General features: G+C 39.6%; 1 protein-coding gene across 3 annotated transcripts in view; it reads right to left on the bottom strand.

Annotated features, from left to right (window-relative positions):
• Positions 1-1,390: 1,390 nt before the first annotated feature.
• The window catches only part of LOC125767622 (semaphorin-2A-like), a 94,408-nt gene continuing 71,701 nt past the window's right edge, over positions 1,391-24,097 (bottom strand). For all 3 annotated transcript variants that reach the window (XM_049434399.1, XM_049434400.1, XM_049434401.1), the window contains 13 exons: positions 17,065-17,133; positions 10,295-10,402; positions 8,357-8,494; positions 8,028-8,160; positions 5,755-6,111; positions 5,448-5,676; positions 5,032-5,368; positions 3,438-3,754; positions 3,251-3,359; positions 3,093-3,162; positions 2,439-3,017; positions 2,293-2,367; positions 1,391-2,217 (listed from right to left, as the gene is read on the bottom strand). In XM_049434399.1, coding sequence (XP_049290356.1) covers positions 3,100-3,162; positions 3,251-3,359; positions 3,438-3,754; positions 5,032-5,368; positions 5,448-5,676; positions 5,755-6,111; positions 8,028-8,160; positions 8,357-8,494; positions 10,295-10,402; positions 17,065-17,133 — 1,860 coding nt within the window. In that variant the 3' untranslated portion in view covers positions 1,391-2,217; positions 2,293-2,367; positions 2,439-3,017; positions 3,093-3,099. The remainder of the gene's footprint in view (positions 2,218-2,292; positions 2,368-2,438; positions 3,018-3,092; positions 3,163-3,250; positions 3,360-3,437; positions 3,755-5,031; positions 5,369-5,447; positions 5,677-5,754; positions 6,112-8,027; positions 8,161-8,356; positions 8,495-10,294; positions 10,403-17,064; positions 17,134-24,097) is intronic.

Raw genomic sequence — 24,097 nt, 5'->3', positions numbered from 1 at the left:
GAAGAGATGCTTGGTTGATCACAGCGAAATCTTTGCTGATTTTTTAAGGAACGCGCTGTTGTGTTACTTAGGAGATTATACTCATAAATTAAACTGCAGTGATGGTGAAATAAATAGTATATAAGCAATAGTAAATACTAGCGTCGACGACTTCCAAAGCTCGGGAATTACGGATGAGTACTAGAGACGGAACGAAAATGTGCGTGAATGTTGGTAGGAGATAGAATCGCCAACACGGTGATCCCATCGGTGATCAAACGTTGAAAGGACCCATCTTTTCCTAACTAGTTCATTGCCACATGATCGAACAAATGTTCGTCTCTCAAGGAGGAGAGAAGTGCGTGTAAAAGAATAAGATGCTAAAGATAAAATCGGGCGACCTTATGGGCAATTATAGTTGTGTAGGTGTATCGTCATAACGAAGCAGAAGAGATATTGATCATGAGAAAAGGAGAAAATGTTATCAGACAGCAAAACCTCCGATTTATGAAAAAGGATTTTACAATTTGGCAAGAAATTGGATCTAAAATGGTGATCGTAATCGTGGTTTACCTAGCATTTACCTGTGCAATGTACGTTCTTGCGTTCTTACTCCTACGTGAAAGTCATCATTGTGTTCAGCGCAGTTTGCTGTAAGCTGTGAGAGTACGTGTGTGATTGTAAAATCAGTGCGTGTAATATGCGTGTACTAAGCGTGCAAATTATTTGCATTTGTGTTGGGCAGTGCATTTTGCCAGCGAGTTTTGTCATAAAACCATGCTATAAACTTTTAGGGTTTGATTTTTTTCTCGTAAAATCGGTGCTAAGTTTGGCTAGTTCATACAATTTGGAATTAATAAAAAAAAAACGAAAAACTTTCGGAACATGTTGCGGAAAGTGCACAGAAAAAAAATGCAAGTGTTGGTTGTTTTTTCTTGAAATTGTATTGATTATTTTATATTGGTTGGTGAAGTCTTCTAAAAAAAATATGGCCATTGTAGGCAAGTGTGGTGTTTTAAATGTGCCAAAGCGCATTGAAGTGTGTATGTGCCTTAGTGTTCAGAAAAAAGGGAAATTTTTGTTTTATGGTGAAAAAAAGTGATGTCCATTTCTCAATAAGCTTATTGCTTATTGCGTGAAAAATATTACCATTAATATCGAGTGTGGTATTTTAAAAGTGAAAAAGGTCATTGAAGTGTGTATGAGGAATAAAAAATCCAATGTGTAAAATCAAAGGAACAGAGAAGAAGCAGTTTTGTATTCCGAAGTAAATGTTTTTCTCTGATTTATGATTTATAACTTGATGGTCCATGATGCTTGTGTAATAAAACTCTATGGAAAAATAAAGTGCATAGTGATAACATATTGCGGATAGGAAAAGTCAACCCAATCAAACACTCACAGGTACGTCTCTATTGAGTTCGATCAATGTCTATCATTTTATTTTTCGTTAATAATTACATTAGTTACACACGAGTTGGTTTTTCTTATGTCTTTGTGTAGGTTTTGTTTTGCCTAGAAATTCTTCTTCACTTAATATTATTAAAAAAAAGTTGAACAAACAAATTTTGTCCAAGAAAGAAAGAAAAAAAAACAACCAAGAACGAAAACACGAGCCAGTCCTTCTTATTAGTTGATCATTTTCATTTCCATTTTCTCATATCAATTCATTCCGCCACTATCATACTAGCAATAATATTCGTCAGTGTTTCTACTTTGTTTTCGTTCGTTTTTTTGTTGTTTTGTTTTACTATTTATTATGCTTTTTCCCATTCGTTTTCCCTACCACTTCCGAACTGCGAAATCTATACCATTTGAGCCACTTAAATGCTAAAGTTATCACAGATTTTGCGAAATTTTTTGTTTCGATCGATCGTCGTTCGTGTTTCGGTTTTCATTTTCACTTTTTGCGTGTTTTGTGTTGCTTTTTTTTGCGTGTGTCGGTATGAAGTGAAGAGTTTAGTATGCTACAGTGAAGATTTCTTCCGTTTTAAAAATACTGACCGACCGGTTCAGTCTCTACAACCTGCGACAGAACGTGTGTTCGAGAGGGTGATTGCTTTACTTGCTTTACAGCGGAGCACTTTCGCAGTGTCTCGTACTGCGGCTATTTCCACACGAGACCTCGCCGATGTCTGCTAAAGCCGAGCATGAGAATCGGAGGCGATGTGCGATGCTGTAGACACTCGAAATCTCGATCAGTCGCGGTTGAAGCCATTGCTTGTTTATTGTACAAATCTGTGGAAAATAGATCGGTGTGGAAACTGATCAGCTCGAGAGGAGATATGTGATGCGTGGCCGTTGTACACTTACGATTTAAAATTAATGTGAATATCCTTTATCCCACGCTGCGGTTAAACAGTTCTCCGGAGAGGTTTATCATCTAATCTAGCAACGGAAAATGAGATAAAGGTTGACGGTAAAGGAAATGAAAACAACGTAAATATTCCTTTATTTACCTGTATGGATTGCGATCGCAATTCCCTTCCAACCGCTCATTTCGGTCGTATGTTACATAAAAAAAAAAACAAAAACGCTACTGTTCCCCGGTGTTTTTGTTTCCGACAGTGTACACAGCTACACATTCGGTAAGTTCGAAATTCGATGTACAGTGATGTACGCTAAAGCAGGAGCGACCATTATTATAGCCGTCGGAATTAGTATCTTTACTATCAAGCTTCGGCATTGCATACGTCTACTAGTTTTATGTCTCTGCTAACCATCCTCTTTGCATCCATCAGCTAAACATTTGTTCCTAATTGTTGACTTATGACGAACATTGCTACTTACAACGGGGGGTGGGTGGTCAAGGGAACGGGACTTTGACGTTTTCGGTTTACTAAACTCGCTATATTTTCGCTTACTCTTGTGTAGTTTTGTAGTGTTTTCGCTTCTTTGCTATGTTGTTATCTTTCATTCAATATTTTATTTTGTTTGTGCATTGTCATAGGATTTCCTTCGCTTATCACAGACATTGTTGTTGTTGTTGTTTTTGCTTGTTAAAATGTAACGATTCCTGTTGATGAGGTGCTTCGAACCTAAAAGGTGTAAAATTTTTAGTTGTTTTGTTATAGAATCAGAACATTTTTCCATGACTGCAAAACTATCGTTACCTTATCATCAGACGTTTCCGTTGCCTTGGTACAGGTCCAACTCATTGTCTTTTGGGTTCGTTGAGCATTGCTGCTTAGAAGAAGAAAAATATATGAAGAAAGTAATGATTAGTCGAAGTTCGTCACAGATTCCACATATTCTTCTTTTGCCCTATTACCGATTGCTTCGCTTCCCATCGTTTCAAGGCGGATTTGTACCGTTCAAATTCGTGACACCAATCGGAGTAGATTTTCTGATAATCGTTACCCTTGCTCGGAGCTGTGCACCTGCAAAGACAGTTAAAGTAAACGATCTAGAGCCATTCTACGTGGTACATCTAAGACACTGGATGATTTTATTCTTACCGATGAGCATCCACAACCAGACTGAAGCTGCACAGTAGCGAACCGCCGAGATAACAATCGTATCGGCCACTGTCCACTTCGTTAATCGCAATCACCACAAGTCCACCTTCGGACGTTTCGATGTGCTTGGTAACGCTGTAACGTACCTCGTAACGGCCACGCTCCTTTGAATGATGATACCAAGTGACCGGTTGGTGCTTCAGAATTTCCGGTACCCGTGCGAAACACCCGAGATGTACGCTCTGTCCGAAGGTGACGATGATTTTCTTCCGCATCACGTTTGTGTCACAAATGTCCGACGTCCGGTTGCCAACATCCTGCCGTGGGTGAAATTATCAAAAAAAAAAAACAGGAAAGGGTGTTAAAACATACTTCCACAGTCCATCAATGGCGGTGCTGTGCAATTTTCGTCAAATCGTCAAAATTTCCAATAATCGTGATTAAATTCGGTATCGCTTTTTAATGCGATTAAAACTGTTCGATAATCAGCACTCGCCAACGGACCGCCACTCCTCCCTGTAGAGAGGCCATCGATTTTTGGGTTGGGAGGGGAGGGGGTGAAACCCTTTTAACCCCAGTTTTCAATTAACGATACATTATGGTGATGGCGCCACGAGGACGACCGATCAAATTGTTCCGTCGAACGTTTGTGTGTGTGTGTGTGAGGTGGCTTTTTTTCTTCTTCTATCTCTGTTCCGTTCTAGGGATCTATAGTGGTCTCGTGGTGACGATCACTGGTTATGGCCCAATTCTAAAAATCAATTTCATCGTTATAGAATGATTGCACACGTCCCGGATTGCTGCTGTTCACACGAGCAACGCAACGAGCCGGAAGGGACGGAATTTCAAAAAGGGATTTCGAATCGAGCTAATGTATCGACAAACCCGAGAGGGAGTAATTATTCTAATCATTACACCGGCACTCCATCCAACCTTGGGATGCCCACATTTGGCCGCTTGGGAAAATGTGCACATACAAACACACGCACGCAGGGCCATTTTTCCCGAAGCGTCGTCCCTAAGCGCGAGCAATAAAATTGAAATCGATACTAATAAATACGTGCGAGCCGATGGGTTTTAGGTGCCGACAGTAGGGCAATCGTGAGGTGTTTCTGTTCGAGTTTTTTTTGTTCATTCTAATATGTGCGTACTAATGGAAATCGAATGAAAATGGTGCCCCACTGTTAGATGGTGAGGCGTACGGGTACGAAGGAACGTTTTTAGTTACGATAATTTGGATCGATTCTGAAAGCCTCAATTGTTACGTGTGATGACTAATTATTTATTTGTGCATGATTTTATGTCAGTTTTTTATGAGTGAAAAATAATTTCATTAGCTAAAAGGATTTTTGATTTAAAATATATTGCTTTTTAAAAAGTTTACCAAAATAATAGCAAAGATTCTAAAAAAATATCGTATGTGTTGCTCGAGAGTCGATTTTGCCATTAGCGTTACAGCCCTATAAATATTCAGATGAGACCAAAACGAATTTTACGCCTTGTATTGCAATTTGTCAGAAAACACCTAAAAGTATGCAATTTGTGTAGCAACACATTCATACTAAATTATTTTAAAGTGAACGAATTAACATACCTGAAGGAATCCAAGTTGATATGGTCTACAGCTACCACTGTCACGATCCCAACCACAGTACGGATCCTGTACACACCGATAACAGCTATCATACCGCCGGTTACACATGACCAGATCAATCTGTTTGATGCGTGAGTCGGTGCCAATGTACAGCGACTTGTACCGCTGACTAAGCCTCATCACCTGGATCGGTTCGTTAGGTGCCACATCGAAGATGTCCAACAGCTTTGCCCGTGATTGTCCATCGTGGAAGTACTGTACCACCTTGTAGATACGACCCTCATTCGTCGCCAGATAGTACACTAGGTACTCTTGGTTAAGGATGTCAATACTGATCCTGTTGTGTTGTTCATGGGTAGAATAGAGTAGAAATGCAGGATGGCAGCTTTCAAGAATTAGTTTGAGGTGATACTTACTTATCAACGACCAGCTTCGTGAGGATGAGATCACGTTTGTAAAATACTGGATTGCCATAGTCATGGGTGATCGCACGATCCATCAGTGGGTGTGATCGGATGAAGTTAAGTACAGCGTCTGGTAGTGTGGTCGTATCTTCAACACATGTTCCTGGTCGGGGTTCAGGTATCTTGGAACTCATTACCGGTAGCCAGGCTGAATTGGATGTTGCTTGCTCTTTGAATTTACCTATCAAAATAAAACAAATTCTTTGGTTGATAGGAATTCATTCCAAAGAAACAATTCTGCTTCTTGATTGTCACCTACCGGCGAACGCAGAATGGATCTCTCCCAAGCTGAAACTACACACAGCTGAACCCACCAACCCATTCGTGCTGGTCGTGAAGGTGGCATAGAACTTGGTCTTATCCGATGGCATCTGATACACATCCTGGATCTCATTAAAGTAAAACGGGAACTCGCCTGAAATGCTGCAGTTCAGCCGCGCCTTTAAGTAGGTAGCCCAGTTTTGGTTGAGGATGTTCTTGCCACCGGTGTCCTTCTTACAGACGCGTGCCACGCGCGAATATACCGCCTTTCCACAGTTGATGTACTCGACCGCTATTTCACGGAAAAAGAAGTACACGTACTCACCGATATCGAACGAACCGACAAAGTTGGGCTCTGAGAATGGGAGAAGCAGCAGGAAAAGAAATGCAAATGAAATTATCATTAACAGGTGCAATGTCGCGTACTACAAGGAAAGAAAAATAACTGCAAAATAAATAAATCCAGCTGATACTGTACGAAAGCAGCGCGGTGAAGATGGACTAATGTACCTTCTTCCGGGGTTTTTTGTTTGTTGTATTTTTTAATTTCTTATCCAACCAGAAAGCAAATAAGCTTAATTTCTCCGGAGAGCAAAGTGCATCCGGATCGAGTGCCGTGCTTCAGGTTCACTTCCATTTGCAGACAGCGCTTCGTATTGCACTTAACTTTTGCTACGAAGGATTAATAATGAAGCCGTTGCGTTCAAGCGGTATCACTTTTTATTCCCTTTTTCGGTTTCAAGTTGCATCTGATGGAATAAATATTTCCCTGTGTACAAACAGATGAACGATAAACAATGGAAATGCAAGGAAAATTTCTTTTTCCGGGAGGAAACAATAAATTTGTTATCATAATATTCCTTCTTTCATTATTCATATTCCATTCTTTCAAGATAAATATCTCATTAAGTAATTATTATTTTATTAAAAGCTCAACAAATAACGAAGCTAATTGCCTTCATTTTATGGTACATGAAATGTAAAATTTACAAAGCCAACAAACTCTGTTTGTTTTATTTTGCTAAACTTCCATTAGGTATTAAATTATAATTTCTCGAGTCAAATAAAATTGGAGCGTCTATCATTGAATAGTTGACAGCAAAATGACTGAAAACAATACCAACGATACGCTGTAGTCGATCATCATAAGCATCTTACATGGTCGCTGCATCTCCCATGTAATTTAGCTTCCCACAATGGAGTGAAACTCCCATAAGTCATCGCTGTGATATGGGCCACCGTATCGAGACGAATCCAAAGATTGTTTGGTCAAGCGTTCATAAATCCATAAACCTCCCAATAGGCGGACGGGATTAAGATCATGGTTCCAAAGCAATACGCTAGTAAGCCGTTTTCTGCGTAAAGCTTGCTGGCCAATTAGGGGATTGTTTGTCTGTTTGCTTACCCGTACCCTATACGGGCTTTATTTGTCTAGCTGCCGTAGCGTAGCGATTGCTTGCGGTTTTTCGATTGTTTCCGCGGCATTCATGATTTTGGGATTTTCGAGAGCAATATTTCACAAACCACACGTACCGAAATAACCGGTGTATTTCCTTCGGTAAATAGAAATTTGGTTGTAATTTTAGGTGCACCACTATCTGCCCCACGCAGGATTAAACAACCAGGGAATAGGATGGCTTCAAGTGGATCTGAAGCGAAGCCAGCGAAAGCGCTCCACTTCACTCATCGCAGTTAATTACCTACAATGAGATAAACACTTGCTTCCAGTACGGAAACAACCAGCCGAATCTCTACTACCATCACCACCTTTCACCTTAGCGCAATGGTGAATGGTAGCGCAACGAAACGGGGATTTGTGGTTGCAAGTTTAGCTGAAATGTTATGTGCTTTGTGGTTTTTGACTCCCGCAAAACCGAGAGCAACAGCAGTGGGGCATGGTTTTGCATCACTCGAGATGGTTTTGCACATGGAGGTTGCATGAAAAACTGGCTAGTTTGTACTGATCGGTAGCGGTGGACCGTACACGCCAGAGTGCCGGCAAGTGCCCATGTAAGGCAAGATGGGTGGCATCAAATAAGCAGCGCTGTCACAATCCAGTGTGCAAATTGATAAATGGCCAGCGGTCATCCAGCCAAATGCAGCGTATGATGTTCCTGGTGTGGCGGTACGTACGTACGTGGTAAGGGGGAAGCTAGGTTTCTCTAAAACATTCCATTACATTGGAAAAGAATGATGATTATCAGTGATGGGAGAAGTGCAGGAAGCATCTGTAGTAGGGGAAGAAAATTAAGCATAATAAATTATACTCACTATCCAGCCACTTGGAGTCGTACTTGAGCGTACGCTTGAAGTTGTACATCTTCTTCCCGGAGGACATCTCGTACAGATCCGCCCGGAATATTACCGTATCCGCCTTGGTGAACTCCGCATTCGTACCGGAGTACTGGGGACGACAGTACGACCGGACCGGATATGGGGCAAGGCGAGGGACCGTGGAGGTGGGAGAAGAGTAACAACATGGAAAAATTAACAAATGAATCCGTTCTGTACAGGGGAGGTGGTACGAAGGGTCGGTTTTTCTTGTCATTCTGCTCAGTGTAATGTTGCCCTAGATGCAGTTGGAAATGATTAGCACTTACCAGTGCCGGTAGGCCGCCGGGATTGCCCTCGTGCACGTAGATGGCGGTCGAGTTGTCGATGGGATCGTAGGGACACTTGGCAACGCCGAGACCGACCCCGGGTACATACTCTGACCGTGGCAAGTGAGTTAAGTTTCGCTAAGGATGATAGATGAAAGGTAGTAGGTTTATTAAATGTGTACACAGATAGAAGCTATTAATTTAACCTTGCCTTATTAATAAAGGAAAATAGAAAAAAATGCAATGATGGAATGAATAATTAATAACAAAATGCAATGTTTTTTTGTATTATAAATTTACGGGACATTTTGTAGAAATATTATAATTTTTAATAAATATTATGATATTCTCAGATTCTCAGAGATAAAGAAAAATTTCTAACATTTGAAAAGAAAAACTACAACGTGAATTGGATTCGAAGTATTTCTCTAAAATATTTTACATATTTAAGAGGACTGAAAAATGTTTTCAAATAACACGCATCAATTGACATCTTTGTAATAGTTTCTACGAAGCGCTGATAAAAAAAGAATTATTTTAAAAAATTAAAAAGTTTTATGAAATGGCGAAACTTTTACATTAAAACAGCGAATTTTCACTACAGAAATTACAGTTTTTTTCTTATTAAACAACAAATCGAATTCGGAAATACAAGTTCCCGACAAGTCTCACTGGAAGACAATTTCAAGACAATCTGTTAATAAATACGCAATAAATTAAGGCAAACGTTTTAAAAGCTTTGTGTTTACAGTTGTCGCATATTTCTGTTGCAATCAACCTGAAATTTCTGAATGTTTAAGTTTCGAAAAAATATTTAAAATTGTATTCGAGAATTTTCAAGCATATCCAACTGTATATCTTCCCACACACATTATGTAACGAGCAAATAATTTATTTATTTTTCAAAAAATCAACCTTAGCTTATAGTATGCTAGCGTAACCGTTTTGTTGAGCAAAATATTATCAAATGTTTAATTCTACTGCTTGATATGACTTCGTTACGACATTCTTTGTGTATTATAATCATTTTGTTGCTGTATGTTTGTTGTTCTCTTTTCATCAAATGGTTTATATTTACGTTTTTTTATTATGTGAAATGTTGTTTTCATTCCAATTTCCGCTCCCGGTCACCGCGAATCAATACACAGCGTCGCTAATAATAGAAAGAAAAACACCCATCCGAATGATGATGGAAGGAAACGAAATGTCCTTCGTCACGCATCTCTGCCCGCGAGCGAGTGGTGCCCACTGTTTCTCTTATCTCTCACTTTCGGCTTGAATTATCACGTAATTGATTTTTGAACACACCCGAACGTGAAACTATGTATCGCTATTTTACACCCTCAAAAACGTTTTGGCAAAACATGGGCCAACACGGGGGTGATTGCGCAAAAGGAAATAGTTTTGACGCTGCGATCGAGCGAAGATGTTCCGCGTAAAGCAACAGCAACAAAGTCCCCATGCATTCTTGAGCGTGGGAAATGGCAATAGGAAAAATCGAAAAATAGCTGAACGTACCGATCCCATCGAGTGATGATGCGCGATGAAATCAAGTGGAAAAGTTCGTTTCCGTGGAAAAATTGCCCGCGGTTTTCGTTTGGCACACTTTGGGGAGCGCATTTACACACGACACTAGACGCGAACGATGCGCCTGTTGGGTGTGGAAAATTTAAATATTTATTGCCCTAGCTTCAACAACAACTTCTGCAGGGTGTTTGGTAAATCTTTCACTTCATGAAACACCTGAGTTGGAACAAGTGGCGGGACAGGAGGATAAATATTTCTGGGAAAGAATTTATTTGAAAAGGTTTCTGCACAGGTATGTTATCGAAGGATTTAAAATACATTAAATTAATAAATATTCCGAAATAAAAATTAACATGAAAGGCAGAATAATTGAAGGATTTTTTTGTATGATTTAAAAAACAAGCTACTTACGAATATTACAACATCCTTTGGGCTGTGAGCGTTCGTGCCACAAATGTAGAGCCTCGTTCCATTGTCCATTGGCTGTATGACTCGAATGTGATTTTTGCAATCAAACATCTGCAATGGTAAGGTAAGAGAGACTGCATAAGTATACCTGTTTGAGAAACGTTCGGAATGGGATAAATGGCTCGCACAAACCCTCAATTGAGAAGGACCACATACCTGCCATCGATAATTATTACGAAATTACAAACCAAAAAAAAAAAGAACAGAACAAACTCCACACGTCAACAATAATTTTCCTCTTTTTCCTTGGAAACGGGTACGAATGAGGTATTTATTGTTTTTCTTTTCTACAGCGAACCATATAATTTATTAGTACCAGAATTATGAAAAGTTCTCCAATCCGGGAAGGGGTATGTAGCGTAAGGAGTAGACATTGGCCAAACGAGCGACATTCAACTGCTGCAGTGCAGCACGAAATGGGAACCGGAAAGGGGCCGCCATTACGTCTGAATGTCAAATCAATTATAAGCGAACGGGAAGTGGATGATGTAGCGAATGCCATGAAGCACGAAAGCTTATAAAAGTGGAAGTATTCTTTCGTTTTGTTGTTTTGGCTTTGGTTTCTTATGACTTTCTCGCTGGTCACAAATAAGCAGTTTGCTTTCTTGCGGTTCACAAATGCTTGGCGATTTTTGCGTTTAAGATGCAATTCTCGACGTGATTAGGTAAAGCTTTTTGTAATCGTATGGAATAATTGGGAAGCTAATTTTTGCTATTTTTTGCAATGAATTTCTCAACAAAAAAAAAATCTCTTTTTAGGCTTTAAATGAAAATAAAATTTATTTGTTACAAAACTCTTTTTTTGCTTTGAAAGAGTTGTTAATTGATTTTTTTTGTCTTTTTTGTCTCTCTTGCGTTTCAACTCACGCAATAACAGTGAGTAAGTATAACCCAGAAATAAAAGATATTTCATAAATTGTAACCTATTGTGTTTAAATTCAATACGGTTTACGCCAAACAATTTGCAGCCAGCCATGAAATACAACATTTCGAATAATTACATTCAATTAGCTTTACACGAAATTGCAGCAAATTCAATAACTAATCTTTGCAGTAGAGAGATTAAAACCCAAAAAGAGTAATACAACAAATTAACTCATTCTTATTGCATGAGTTGAAACGCAAAAGAGTGAGTCACTAGTCTTCAGAGAGAAGGAGTGAATAAAAACGCCAAGGAATAATTACAGGAATGGTTTAGAGTAATATTTTTATGACTCTCAAAAGAGTGAGTAAAAGTTTCAGATCCTTATAACCATTTTTTCAATCTGTTTCAACTCTCTGAAAAGATTGATTAATCCAATCTTTAAACAGAACCTTCTTTAAAAAAAATATCTACGTTTACACAAGCAATTCGTGAAGTAAAGCATTCTCCCAGTTTCGTCCTCACAGTTGACTAAGAACACCTTCGCATATCGCCCATTATGCGACCGGGGGGTTTTTTCGCGTTGCCCAACAAATTTGTATCGTAATTAAACTCTTCAGTGCAATCCCGTTTGTGGCGGCAACCGGTATCACAGTACAACGAGGATGCAATTGCATGCACTCTTCTGGCGCCGGCTACGAGTCCACTTAGAGGCGCCGTGAACCAACACTCCAGAAGAGGCCACTGAATGTATGCCACTTGCTTACGTTCTTTCTTTTTTTTTTTCTTTACCACTTTCAAACCACTATTCCTAGCACCGGAGAGGGCTCACTTTCGGTGTTCCTACTATTGGCGAGCCCGTTAACCGTTAACAGAAGGTACTGAAGGAGCCTTTTTTGTTGTTGGTGGTAGTGTGTGTGTGTGCTAAAGAAGCAAGATAAGGTCGATATGTGCGGGATAATGATGGAGATCGGAGAGGGCTTTGGTTCCTGCACCGATGTATAAAAAACAAAGAAACAGCACAACGTTAACCATTAAAGGAAACGTTTTCATAACAGCATAGCCCAAAAAGGTGAAACTAAAGGGCACACTCATGGTGGTCGAGAAAGATTAAGCACAGCGGTAATGAAACGTTGGTGGCTTATACTTTTTTTTAATTCCTCCGAGACGTCTTATCCACGCCACTCGAAGGTGAGCGCGTCGCACATTCTATGAGTGACGCGTGGCATCCAACGTTCTCAGTCGCGCGTACTATCATCGCTCAACGCTGTGCTTCGGTTTAATGTCCATGTAATTTAATTTTAATATAATTACAGCAGCAAACGTATCCGTTGGGAATGTTCGCTCTACCTCGCTAACCAGTCCCCGTTTTAGGTTATTCTTTAGCGCGGATTATGATGGTAAACGAAAGATGGGTTGATTCTTCAAAAAATTAAGAAAAAAAAACACAACATCACAAAACCTTTCACCAGCTCAAAGATGAATCGCCAAGGTACACACGGGACCTTTATACACTGGAACGCTACCGGCAAGTTCAAGGGACTTCCCACTTTTGTGCAACATACACACAACATGGCGGGTATGAAAGAAACACCGAGAGTCACAAAAATCAAGATGGCATGTCGCCCTTTATGCTGCACATCGCTGCGTTACGGCATCATATACTGGTTTAGCTCTGCCCGGCCAGCAACTTCCCAAAACGCCATCAACAGCAGCATCTTGCTTAATGTGCGGGGACGAAATTTCTTTTTCGCGGTATAAAGTAACCGATTTCTTCCCTCACGTTGGTTCCCACATGGTTGGATTCGTTCATCTTCGTTCGGGCTTGCGATAATTGAAGGATTTCGGTGAAGCAAAGATCACTAGAATGGTGCTGCATGAGCTGTGTTTTGCTACTGCAGAGAAGACGAAATGAATGGTGAATAGAAGAAGAAAACAAAAAAAAAAAAACACCGACAAAGAGATTGTTCCTTCAACAAGCTAGTTCGGTAAAGACAACAAAAAAACAAAATGAACATTAACCTTCTTTGATGAAAACTTCTCCCCGCTTTTTTTACACATCTGATCACAAGCTTCTGATTATGCTGTTGCAAGAAGTGCGGGTTTGCTTTAATTAAAGTTCTTAAATGTTTTGTAATCACGATACCGCGCAAAACATTCCGTTGTGGTTTTAAGTGGCTTAAATAATAATGAAAAGCTCACTTGAAAAGTTTGTTTTAGAGTGATTGTGTGTTTTTTAATGCGTATGCGCTGACGTACAACGTTTTGCAAGTGCATAAACACTCGAACCGTTTGAAGTGAAGGGCGTTTGTTTCAATTATTGCTGATTTATTGTTCACTGATAGGGCCACACAAAACTTCCAACCGTGAAAAAAAGGAAGGAACACGAAACAAAAAAAAACTCTTAATCGGGAATGGACGGAACGATAAAACAGATTTATTACGTACAGGGCAGAGTGTGGCAATGTGCGGCGTAAGGATAAAAAGGGGAATATAAAATTTTGATTTCATCTCCACTTTAAATGTATTCGATCGATGGCAATTTTTGGAAGACGTTACCATGTTTTGTGGGCATTGTCATCGTCTTCGGGCAGCAATCGATATTACCAGCACCGAGGGCTATATTTATCCGTTTGTGAATGCAACGCCCTGGTTGGGGCAGCGGGTGGACAGCTTTTGTGTTGCGTGTATTTTTTTTCCATTCGACCAATCATAAATTTTTACGATCGTTTCAATTGGTAATGCAACGGGCTGGTTGGTGAGATGAATTATGAAACGTGTTTCAAGTGGCTTTTTTGGGGAGGAAAATTGCGAACAAACACAACCCCGTACTGAAATGGATTATTTCATAGGAAATGTAATAACATCATAGGTATGTTTCGGTGAAACGAAGAAAATGGTGAATGTTTAAGGCTATCGCAAAATAAAATATTGCCACGTTCCTGCGAGATACAAAGTGAACCGTTAAATAAAATGTAGGAAAAAATATTTGGATAAGAGATTGCAAAATGGATCATTTCCAATGAATTTTTGTTTGTACAGAAAAGCATAATATGCGTTTAAAATTGTTCAAAATTGCATACAGTGATTTCAATGCCTTATGTTTTACTGGGAAATCGAAATAAGTAGAATGATAAAATGAAATGATTTTAATACACGAATCCATTACAAATTAGATTTAATACGCCGAAATTTTACTTTTTTTAATTATGTACCTTAACCCCAAAACTGGTTAATTTTTTTTAAACAACAACCAACATCACCATACAGAAACCACACATTCAATCGCGATTGTTCTTAGCTTGATATATCAACTAACGAATGTCACGTATAAGCGTAACATTATATGCGAATGAAAAATTGGAATTTATTTTTTATTATTTATATACTTTCCATCACAAAAGCAGCTATTATGATTTACCTACCCAAGATAATGGTAGAATAAATGTGATCGTCACTCACGGAAAAAAGATGTGGTTTCGCTCATAAAACCTTTTAAATGGAATAAATTTTACCACTATACGGCTTTCACCAGAAATGTAATGAACCATTCAACGGAATCTCGCATATCAATCATGCAACTCTACAAACGTTACGCGTCCGAAAAGCCTCATAAAATGCTGACCATAAGCTGTCGAACACGTCGCCGAGGTGGTTTGGTGTCGAGTCTTGAAAGGCTCCAGCCGTTAAACCGAGATGTAGGCAACGTTCGAAATGCTCGACTACATGTCCCGGTGGGAAAAAAGCAAAACCGACAGATAGACATACATACAGGCAGAAAAGACGAAGCCCGGAACAGTTGAAAGCTATCCGTTGTTAGGATCACCTTTTTGTGTGTGGCTGGCGTGTGGCGTGTATGGGAATTTCGTGCTGGCCCGTTTTAGCAGCAGCATTCGGTTTAATGGGTGCCCCATCTAACAACGGAATCCATGCCATAATCGAACGAACCTTAAGAACCCATTCCCAAGCCCTCCCCGGGCCAAGGCAACACCGGAGAGAATGCTATCAAGCATGAAACAGTTGCAACATTGTACGTGATGCATTTAAAATAAAACGTGAATAATTTCGAGTTCCCTGGTTGCTTATTGTGGTGTTGGGGAATGGATGGGAGACTAAGGCGAAGCGAGTGCAGCAGGATGATTTTGGCCCGTTGCCAGTCACACTCACTGCGCCTCCCTGGCAGGATGGTACTCGTTGGTACGGTGCAAAGTGCTACAAATTTCTCCTTCCCAAAAACCCATCGTAATCGTTCTCGCAATCGCTTGCGACCAGGTTGAACGTCCAGTTGGTGCTGAGCAATGTTTGTAGAAAGGACGATGTAACGCATCTGCATACGTCATCGGGAAGCGACTGTGTGAAAGAGGGTATTTTAGGAGGCAATCGGGTTTTAAGGATGTTGCCGGACATCTGCTGCCGTTACGCGCACCGAATGTACCAAACGGCGAACAGAATGCCGGGTTCCCGCTTGCGCACGTGTGCACACGCAGCTGGTATTAACATTTTTGGGGCTACCTTTCGTGCACACGTAAAAGGTGGGTAGCTGGTGTGCCACAGAACGAACTACTACGGGCACCATGGGCTTAGAGTGGGCTGATTTGAACGGTCTAAATTATTGAAGATCATTATAGTTTTATTGATTAAAAACCATCAAAGCGGGTTGATTAAGAACAGTAAATATGCGAAGATAGGCGATCAACAAAATACTTTTTCTGTTGCATGATACCACTCGAGTCACGTCACACAACAGTAACGAAACGATAATTTCCCATCATGTCCATTTGCATACGAAAATCACACATTCCACTAGAAGTCATAAAAAAAACTTTACGTGAAGAAGAGAATGTCATCAAGGGTGGTACAATTTATCGAAAAAAAGGCGTAGCTCCCGCTAGCTCGCACGGAACCTTCCCCATCCGACTTCTATCACAACCCGGAAGGGTGCTCCCCGTGGTTGAGGGGAAACCGAAAGAACTTTACCCACCAAAAACCAACGATCTGCCGTGTATCCATCAGCGGTTTTGATGCCGATACAAAATGCAAAACACATTAAACCCCTTTGGTGGTACACGGGAACTGGTTAGCGCCATCATCATCGTCATCGGTTTCGTGTCACCGTCGTCGTCATCATCATCATCGATGTCAATCGTTGTTGCCAGCTGCTATACATCATCTGACGCCAATACCATTTCTAGCATTTCAGGTACGTCGGCTAGCGCCTGCACTACCTTATATTGTCATAAACAGAAACCTCAAAACCAGTAGAGCATTTGGGACGGTATTTTTCTTTTTTTTTTTGGTACCAACCACTGGGCGCCTCCATTGAAGTCCAATGAACCGGGCACGTTACGACGGCTATGGCGTCGCAGCTGCATTTGCATCTGGAATGTGATCAAGAGCGTACAGACATCGTGCAGCAGTATGAACGTGCTGCATTGATCGTAGATGCATTTGACAAACTGGTTCCTGGGTGGTGTTTTCGTCCCCGGACCCCCAATCCCGGAGCAAGAAATCGTTCAACTTTACCTAACATGAATGGTTAGGAAATTACACGACCCCGCCACGAAACGTGATGCAATTAGGGCCAGTTGGGAAATGAATTTTTAGAGAAAGGTTTTCGAGTGCCATGCTGGATGAATGTGTTCCTGGAAGAAAGAACCGTCGTTTTTGCCAAATTTCACCAAAAAAAAGGTATTTAATGGAAAGCGGGAAAGGTGATGAAATCTTAACATGTTCCATATTGTTATAACGATAAAAAGGACATGTTTTGTGAGCGTTTGTACCACTGGAGCCACTTCATTTTATTTAAAATTGTGTTTTTGTTCAACCTTATTGTAATGCTAAGGAATCTTACCTCACTTTTGCCACGAGACACACAGTTCCGGATGTCGGCTCCGGTTGGATCGAGTAGCATGGAGTCTTTCTGCAAGTAGAAAAAAGAAAATAAATTAGTCATTAAGATATCATTTCAAACATTTATTTGCAAATCAATCATGTATATAGAATTAAATGTGTTTCTGTATATTGTTTAACATAATTAAACTCAAAATCACTCAAAATTACCCAAAACTGTTATCAAAAATCTGGACAGAAAAGGAAACCACAAAAGCACAATATATTTTTAGAAATATTCCAACTAATTAGCACTCTAAAAGTGCACATTTGTTTTCGGGCGAATATCCCCAAAAACCGATGCCAGATTATATCCTCCATCGCTATCGGGTGGTTCATTGAAACTTACTCACCGATTTTCATTTAGCGAACAAAGCTAATTTCGTTCACCACAGTGCGCCTAAGCTCCACTTCACTCATTACCGAAAAAAAGGCGCCCAATCCGATTATGAATTCACCGACACAAAAGCGCCACAAAATCTGATTTGAACTAAGACGAAGGAATCCTTGCTAGCTAGCTAAAATCGCATTGTGGTAATGGGTTGTGTTTTGGGTTTGGTGGCCAAAGCCCCTTTGCTTACCTCGGGAGCGTGGGCAAGTAAGCGCCCCCATTCTATAAGCTTCAATTGATCCTGGTTGGGTAACAAAGGTACGTTAGCCTTATATTTTGCAGCTAATTTCATTACCCGATTGAAACAAAAAAAGAACCAAAAATCGACCATTTTGTGCGCTTGTTAGTGATTCGGTGTGTTTTGAGTTGCAGAAAAACAATCCCCAAAAACTTCAAGATACAATATTTCGATTTTCTAATGACACAATTAGCTGCCTTTGCATTACAATTACGCTTGACCTTCAGCTAAATTTGTTACACAAATGTCGGCACTGCCTGGCAGGTTGGGGCATTGTTGTTCTGATTTTTAGTTCTCGTTGTGATTCGTGCCCTAAGTTTCCCCCCGGCCAAACGAAAAGAATGTTATTGCAAGATCAGGACAATTTTCCCACCGGCGTATGAAAGCGAGAAAAGGGTGAGGATCATCGTAGCAAATGGAAAATTAAGTCTTTGTTTTAAAGAGCGGTTGTACGGACGATGTTCTGTTTGCAGTGTGTCTGGCACTGCCAGCTTAGTTGTGGGTTGCCAAACATTGTCCCGTGAGGTTTTGTTGCTGGAAGGTGACGCACCAAAGCCGGGCTCGTATTGTAGAGCTTATTGTTGGGGAAATGGAAATAATTAAATTGAGATCTCTATTGCATCGAAGTGGTCGCATTCGAGAGGGAACAGTTAAGTGCAATTCATTCCACACGGTAGTTCTTTGAGTTTTTTTTAGTTTTGTTTTAGAAAAACGACAGCAAGTCGTAGACAAAATGAAAATTTAACTTTATATCAATTGATGATTTGTGTCAAATGATTTGTGTAACGGTACCATCATTGTACTTGGAAAGATGCAGACGCACAGTAAGAAAAAACTTACTTACATTTAATGTACAAAAGATGAAACACAACATCAAAGTCTTCATACATGTTTGATTAGTATAAAAGAAAGTTGTTCCCCTTATTACGTAGGCATGTTTCTCTTTACTAACAATCCTTAGATATGATGGACCTCAAAGTGTGTTGGTGTATAGCAGAAACTTTTTTTTTCTCAGTGTGATAGGCTTTAGGGAAGTTTAGCCATTGACAATGAATTGTTTGTTTGTTGACAGAACATGAAACATGCTCGAACGTATAGCGATAAAGTTGATGCACACGTGCTCGTTGCTGAGTGGGTAGCAGTTTGATTGATTTTCCATTAAACAATATGAAGAAGGTTTCGATAGGATATCGATCTTTGCATACTGGAAAGTTTGTTCCTTACTGACGGTCGTCAGGGGAAGCAAAATTTTCTCTACTACTGATAGTACAATATTTGCAATGGAAACTATTGTTTGTAATGACTTAGCCGTTGCAGTTTTTTTAGATTTTTGGTCGTAAAAAGTTTATTACTGAAATAAATAATAATCCTTAATGAGGTGAAATGCATAACTTTTTTAACGGACCAGTCGTTTTGACTGGAACGCTTCATTTTCATCACATTTTTTTTTGGGCGATAAACAATACTTAACTAGTTGTAACATGAATTTTACATACATATTCTATAGTACAATCTCCAATAAACACCATTTTATTGTTTCAACTTCAACTCCAACTGTTTGGAGTTGTTTAAAAATTAACAAAGAACGAAAATCGCTTAAAACGCTTGGTAGTTCTAGTATTAAAGACTATGTTTTAAAGACATAAAGTGACAATGGTAATGAAAATATGAGATTTAAAACTCACAATAATAACTTCATTATGTTGATAGAAATTAATATATTTGTTTCACTTTTCTAGAGTTTTTCATGGTGAAATATTCAATTCTTCGAAACTCGTTGTTTGGTCATCATCATCATCACCTGGGTTTGCAAAGGTCGTTGAACATCAAGAAAATGTCCATTCATCACCGGCATAAAAGCAGAAGAATGGATACAAAGAAAAGATGAAAAAAAACAAATTCATTCCAAAGTTCTAACGAACACGGCTGCCCTCGCAGATGCACAACCTCGATGGAAAAGTTGATAAGATTTCATAACGATTTTATTGGATTATAGAGAATTATAGTTCCGCATCGGAAGAAAAGCTAAAATCGGAAAACCTACCACATCCTGGTGGGAAAATCGTAAAGCCGAAGCATTCGGTAAAATTGCTTGGTATTTTTTTGTTGTTTTTTTTTCTTCCTACGGTCAGCTGACGTATAAGATCGGTTCGAGCGAAAGGAATTAAAAATTGATCAGTTTTGCTGATATTTTTCAGCATATAAAAGGGCAAAATGGAAAAGAGGAAAAAATCATCTTAACTCCAGCAATATTGATACGAAAGAAGAAAGAATAGCAATGGCTGAAACGAACGTCAAACCGTTTTGTCCAACATCTCCCAAGGATTTATAACTAATGAAACCTACTGTCTGAGAGAAAGAGAGAGAAAAAAGTCATCCGGATCGAACCAAGCGTTCGTAAGTGCAAAACGATGGCAAATGGATGTCATTCCTCATTGCTTCGCTTGGTTCCTTTGGATTTTACTCGCCTCACAGTACGACCCCGTTCGACACAACGGATCGTCAAAGATTAAATTACTAGAAAATGTGCCACAACGTGAATCGGTTGGTGGGTTGATTTGAGAGAAAATCGTTCATGAACCAGAACGCGCCAGTGTGTTTTGTTTTTTTTTTCTGTATGTGTGTCATTTTCTTCCAATGCGTAAGAGGCTTTATTGCAGACATTTTTTCCACCTCGACGAGCAATCGATTGAGTTGACGGTAGCGGTAAGAGTTTATTGGATAAGTGATTAATGGTTTTTGCACTCGAAGGACGACTAGAGATAGATTTAATTTCATTACACATTTTTGTACTTTCCATTACGGGCCGGTAGCACAATTTGGTACACTTTTTTCCAAGAAAGATAATCTAACGAACGGGAAATGGGATGGTAAAACAATGGGAAGATAATTTGCTGGTAATGAAATTGGGCACTGATTGAACCAAAAACAAAACGGAAGAAGATGAATCAGGACAACATTTTAGTGATAACGGAGTATCTTTTTCGCAATTAGATGTGGGTGTGTAGCTGAGCTGGTTATGACAGAGTATTATATTTAGCTTAGATTAAATTTTGTCTTTTTAAAAAGTTTAAATTTAACATTTTAAATTGAATTTCGCTTACTGCGAAATGAACGAAAAAATATCTCTAAATAATTATTTAAACATTTAAATAACAAAATGTAAAACCCCATATTTTTAATATGAAAATATTGATAAATAATAACTTTTTTTTGAATTAGAGCTAACTGTTTATTGCAGAAAGCGACTTCAATAAACAAAATGGAGGTCAAATAAACACCAATGACAAAGATAATCGAATCATATGATACATGAATTGCTTACATTTATTAGAAACAGCCAGAGGTTTAACAAGCTTTTTTGTGAATTTTTTTTCATAACTGAAAATAAATTTAAATTAAACTCCCTAACACACGTGTTAGTCTCTTGTTTCACAACATTCATGTGAAATGAAAAAAAAAAACAGTCAATTCTCTTACGATTAAAGCTAATAGGCAGACCCCGTCCGTATTGCCGTACTTCTAAAGCCATTATTAGATTAGTTTGATTGTTTCTTCATTCCCGAAACGTCATATCATACGCATCTTATACCGTATCTAAGGCAACTCCGTATCCATGAGCGCACCCATACACATCCCACTCAAGTATTGCTACTTCCTGTGTAAGCCGTGCCATACTGTCGTTTCCGATTGTTCCCTATGGCAACCGCATCAAGTTGGCTTTATTTAATTTGATTTAATTAGTTCCCACTTTCAGTTAAACTTTATTTGGAATTATCGAGCAAACAACCACCTTTCCTGACTTCGCTATAATCTTTCCTATAATTGTTAAGAAAAGTATCAAAATCATATGATAGGATTGGATGTTAATGTGCTTCCCGTAAGCATATCAACGTGGGTGTTGATACGGTTAGCATTGATATGTTTTCTTCCGATGGAATGATGTTTTTGACATTTTCGAGAAATTTTACTTCCACCTAAAACGCACTGAATAGGGCAGGTGAATTCAAAGAAACTGTTACGAACCCTTTAGCCTCATGCATGTCCTTTCCCCAACCTCAAAGTAGTGGAAAATGCGCAATAGATGAATGGCAATAGTTTCGATAACAAAACACACACACACATTTATCTGAAAGGAAGCTAAACCTTTTCTTACTACAAAAAGGGCTTTCAAGCGATAGGTAAATTAGCCCAGAAAACTACCTTTGAATACCATAGAACTGGGAAGTAGCAAAATTAATCCAATTTCGCTTTTAATTGCATTGCTTATTATTTCGTCTTTGTATACGTGTACACCTTTGACCAACGGCGGTGCGCCCTTCGGGGGCACCATCGATGCGGAATGAATATGAAAGTTATTTCTACAAGGTGGTTTATTTAATTTTCTCGTTTTTTTTGGCAAAATTCCTTTACCATAGCAAAAGCTCGCTTCAGTTTATTTGTGGTACTATGTATTGTTGCGTTCCGTCCATCTTCTCTACAATTCGATTGCGAGAAACTTCCACCCCGTTTTCGGTGTTTCGCTAACGGAATTTTAATTCCTTCGTATCCGTAAACTCCACTCGTTTGTCGGAAAGTGAATTTCATCTTTTTGGGGAGCTTGCAGAATTGGTATACAATGGTTTCTTGTGCAGTTCCCCTTTGCCCGAAAAGGGAACATTTTCTTCCACCGTGAGCATGCACAAAAGGAAGAATAACTCCAAACCAAACCGCAACAACACAACAGAAACTTCCCATACTTCTCTCAACATTTTCATTGTGGTAGGTGCTCCTGCTGTTTTTCCGCTGATGATGATGCTGTTTGTAAAATGCCAATTTACAAATCCCATCCCATCGAACAGTTTTGTAAAACTGGCCACCGTCTAGTGCCTTGGTAACGGGAGGGTGGAACCTTTTTTTCTCTCCTTGACTCAGACCATCCATCAGAGCTTGTCGGCGTGGGGGGACGGTGCGAGATGACTTTCTTTTTGGGGGAATTTTAACCAACCCGAGATGCACCCTGGCGATTGGCGAGTTTGAAATTTTGATTTGAAACTAACCACCAACATCGGGTACCGTGTGCCTGACAGAAGGGGAGAAAATGCGCCTAACCGCCAATTCCTATTAGACAGACCGTCAATCATTGGCCCCCTTCCAATCAGTCACACGGACACACAATGCTAAGCTGTCGTTGCTTGCAAAACACGCGAAACCGCAAAATTTGATCATCGGACAAGCAATTTTGGTCCATTGTTAGGGATGTGATTGTCAGTCCGGGTGGGATCACGGTGGTTTGTCAATTGATAGTGAGCGGTCGGGCAAGGTTTAATGAACGATGTGAGGTGCTTTGGTGCTTTGCATTATTTAATAGCAATTATTATTTACGAAAAGTGAGAAAGCATGAATGTGTGCTTTTACCGTTTAGTTTTCGCAACTCATCAAATTTGTCATACGGAATTATTAAAATATTGTTAAATTAAAATATAACAACACAAAACACAAAATAATTAAACAAAATAAAACAAAATAATTTTAATTAAATTTCTAATCTCTGCAACAAGTCGTTTTATGCGCGATAGTAAAAAGTACATGAAAATTGTATTAATTTTACTCTTCCTAGTAAATTAAATTTCCAAAATAAAGTACATAAACCGATGTTTTTCGAGTTAAATTCAATTAGGGAATTACCCACGAATCCGTTGCAACCTGTCGACGTCAGATCTTTATGTCCCGTTCAGATGAATCAGTTTAAACAGAATATAATGTGAAAAAATTCGATTCGAATGAAACGATTTAAACTATAAAACAGCTCATCCCGTACCCAGGCGCATTCCCTTCCCTCATCGCCACCATCACGCGGAAATGAAATATTTCGATGCACTTGTTCTAATCGTGGCGATATATTTCATTTACGAGCAGGAATTTGCGAAATAAATTTAATTTATTTCATCGACATAATGTGTCGTTTGTTTTTTTTGCCCCTTTCCTTCATCATTGTTGTTGTTGGTGCATGGTCTCTTTTGTGCATAGCCCGTACCCACAGGCCACTGGGAAATGTAGCATGTACCCGTACCCAACACACATTAACCGGATCTCCACGGTTAACCAGTTAGGATGTGTAAAAATGTGGCTTCGCGGCCAACCACGCATCACACGCAACGGATAGCAGAATGGAATCACCCGCGAGGAAGGCATTAGTGGCCGCCTGCAAACGTGCTGCATGAACTGCTTGTCGCATGGATTCCGATCACCCGTGCCGCAACACATTATGGCGGCGATAAGTGTGCATGCGTGGGGAGAGATGCCTAATGGAGGCATTTTACCGCGTGAAAATTATCACGCAAACGCGCACGCTAGTGCGTATCGGTGACGCGGTGGGGTTGGGTG

Source organism: Anopheles funestus, chromosome 3RL (assembly GCF_943734845.2).
Source record: "Anopheles funestus chromosome 3RL, idAnoFuneDA-416_04, whole genome shotgun sequence".
Classification (NCBI taxonomy): Eukaryota; Metazoa; Arthropoda; class Insecta; order Diptera; family Culicidae; genus Anopheles; species Anopheles funestus.
Note: the sequence above shows the minus strand (reverse complement) of the source record. Positions and strands in the feature narration are given on the sequence as shown.